The following is a 1,730-nucleotide window of genomic DNA, read 5'->3' on the forward strand; positions in this document are numbered from 1 at the left end:
GGTGTACTAACGTTCGTGGTTATGACGAAGCACGAACTGTAGTGTTCAATAAAGTAACAATCAATATAGATTTTAACGCGAAAGTATGCAAGAAAATTAGTACTAACGGAAATATATATTTTATGCTGATAAACTAGATTGCCGAATGTGGTTTATCACCGGGTTTTTGTCCTTTCATGAACCTTACCAGGAGCTATATGCGTAGCAAAACCATCTTAGAAATTTGCATCAATTGATTTGAAGCAGAATGTGATTAAAAACAAGCTTGGCAATTTTACAAACAACACGGCAAAATGTGTATTATCATGAAATTAGAATATAGTTTAAGCAATAGCACTGACTCTTAAAGAAAATGAAGAAAAAAGTTCATAATCATGATGATAGAAATTCCATCATTAATTTATTAAAAATAAATTTTAATTATTTTAACACGTTCAAGGGCAGGAATGGTAAAGGAGTTATTTATGTATGGGCTGCAGGTAATGGAGGTACAACAGATAACTGTAATGCTGATGGCTATGTCAATAGTATTTACACTGTAGCCATCACTAGTGTACAGATAGGTCAGAATGCGTGGTACTCTGAAGTATGTGCTCCTGTTTTGGCTGCAGCATATGGTGGCAGCAAGTTTGACAAGTTCCTGGTAAGTCTTCTGTAAAATAATAGAAGTCTAAGGATAAGTAATAGCTACAAGAACCAATGTTCTTAACGTTATAAATATTAAGTGATACTTTAATATTACATATTACAAAACTATCCATGCAATACAATAATATTTCCAAAATATATGCTTAATTATAAAGTTCTTCACATGAACACGTCAACAATCGGTACCAAGGGAAATCACAAAAATACTGCACTTAGAAGTCAGTTTGTTTTCAAAGAATGAGTTTAAATATCTGTTAGGTATTATCTGCCTATCTTTAACTATCAATTCACATAAAAAATTATGTTAAGTAAAACAGCGGTTAATAGTCCCAAAATAAGATTTATTTCTCTATTTTAGACAACAACAACTACCCCATCAGGATGTAAGAGTGAAGGCGTGGAGGGGACATCGTATGCAGCACCTATTGCTACTGGTATTGTTGCTCTCACGCTTGAGGCTAAGTAAGCATGTGACCCTTAAATAATTGCGATATTACTCAAACTGAAATAATATTATCATATAGAGTTTAAGATATATCTATAAAGAAACAGAGTTTTGTATACACAAACAAGTACCGTAATAAACAAAAGTTGTCAGTGTTCCCTCAAAAACCCGAAATGAAATCAAATGAATGGGTTGGTATTGCATATTTATATTCATTGCATATAGATGTTCCTGTTTTTTTACTTCTGAATTAATTTTGTATACATCCCGTCATTGTGTTATTGTTCTACGGTATTTATTTTTTGTATTCTTGTCTTAATTGCTTATTTATTTGTTTAGATATTATGCCTTTGTGTTCCTCTTTGATGATATATATTTGATTGTTTTTATGGCTTATGAGCTTATAACACAATGTTGAGTGCTGTATAACTATTTTTTTATGTCTGTTTGTTTTATTCACACATCGCAGTGATGGAATGTTATGCGACTGTCATACAAATGAGAGGTTTAGCTAGCTCTGAAGCAAAATGTCCTTTACAACCAGGTTTATTCCACCATTTTCTACTTCAGAAAATGCCTGTACAAAGTCAGGAATATGACAGTTGTTATACATGCGTTTGATGTGTTTGAGCTTTTT

The 1,730-nt window shown here is 32.3% G+C and overlaps 1 protein-coding gene across 1 annotated transcript; it reads left to right on the forward strand.

Moving 5' to 3' along the window:
• The first annotated feature begins 352 nt into the window (after nucleotides 1-352).
• Nucleotides 353-1,114, forward strand: LOC143066854 (furin-like). The gene is made up of 2 exons (XM_076239667.1): nucleotides 353-643; nucleotides 1,007-1,114. Exons 1-2 carry the CDS (start codon nucleotides 353-355, stop codon nucleotides 1,112-1,114), a joined length of 399 nt encoding a protein of 132 aa, XP_076095782.1.
• The last annotated feature ends 616 nt before the right edge of the window (nucleotides 1,115-1,730 follow it).

Source organism: Mytilus galloprovincialis, chromosome 3 (assembly GCF_965363235.1).
Source record: "Mytilus galloprovincialis chromosome 3, xbMytGall1.hap1.1, whole genome shotgun sequence".
Lineage (NCBI taxonomy): Eukaryota > Metazoa > Mollusca > Bivalvia > Mytilida > Mytilidae > Mytilus > Mytilus galloprovincialis.

Excerpts from the sequence above, each read along its gene's own strand:
- LOC143066854 (XM_076239667.1), top strand. The coding sequence starts at position 353 with ATGAAGAAAAAAGTTCATAATCATGATGATAGAAATTCCATCATTAAT. Across the intron at positions 644-1,006 it reads GCAAGTTTGACAAGTTCCTG|ACAACAACAACTACCCCATC; the intron begins GTAAGTCTTCTG and ends TCTCTATTTTAG.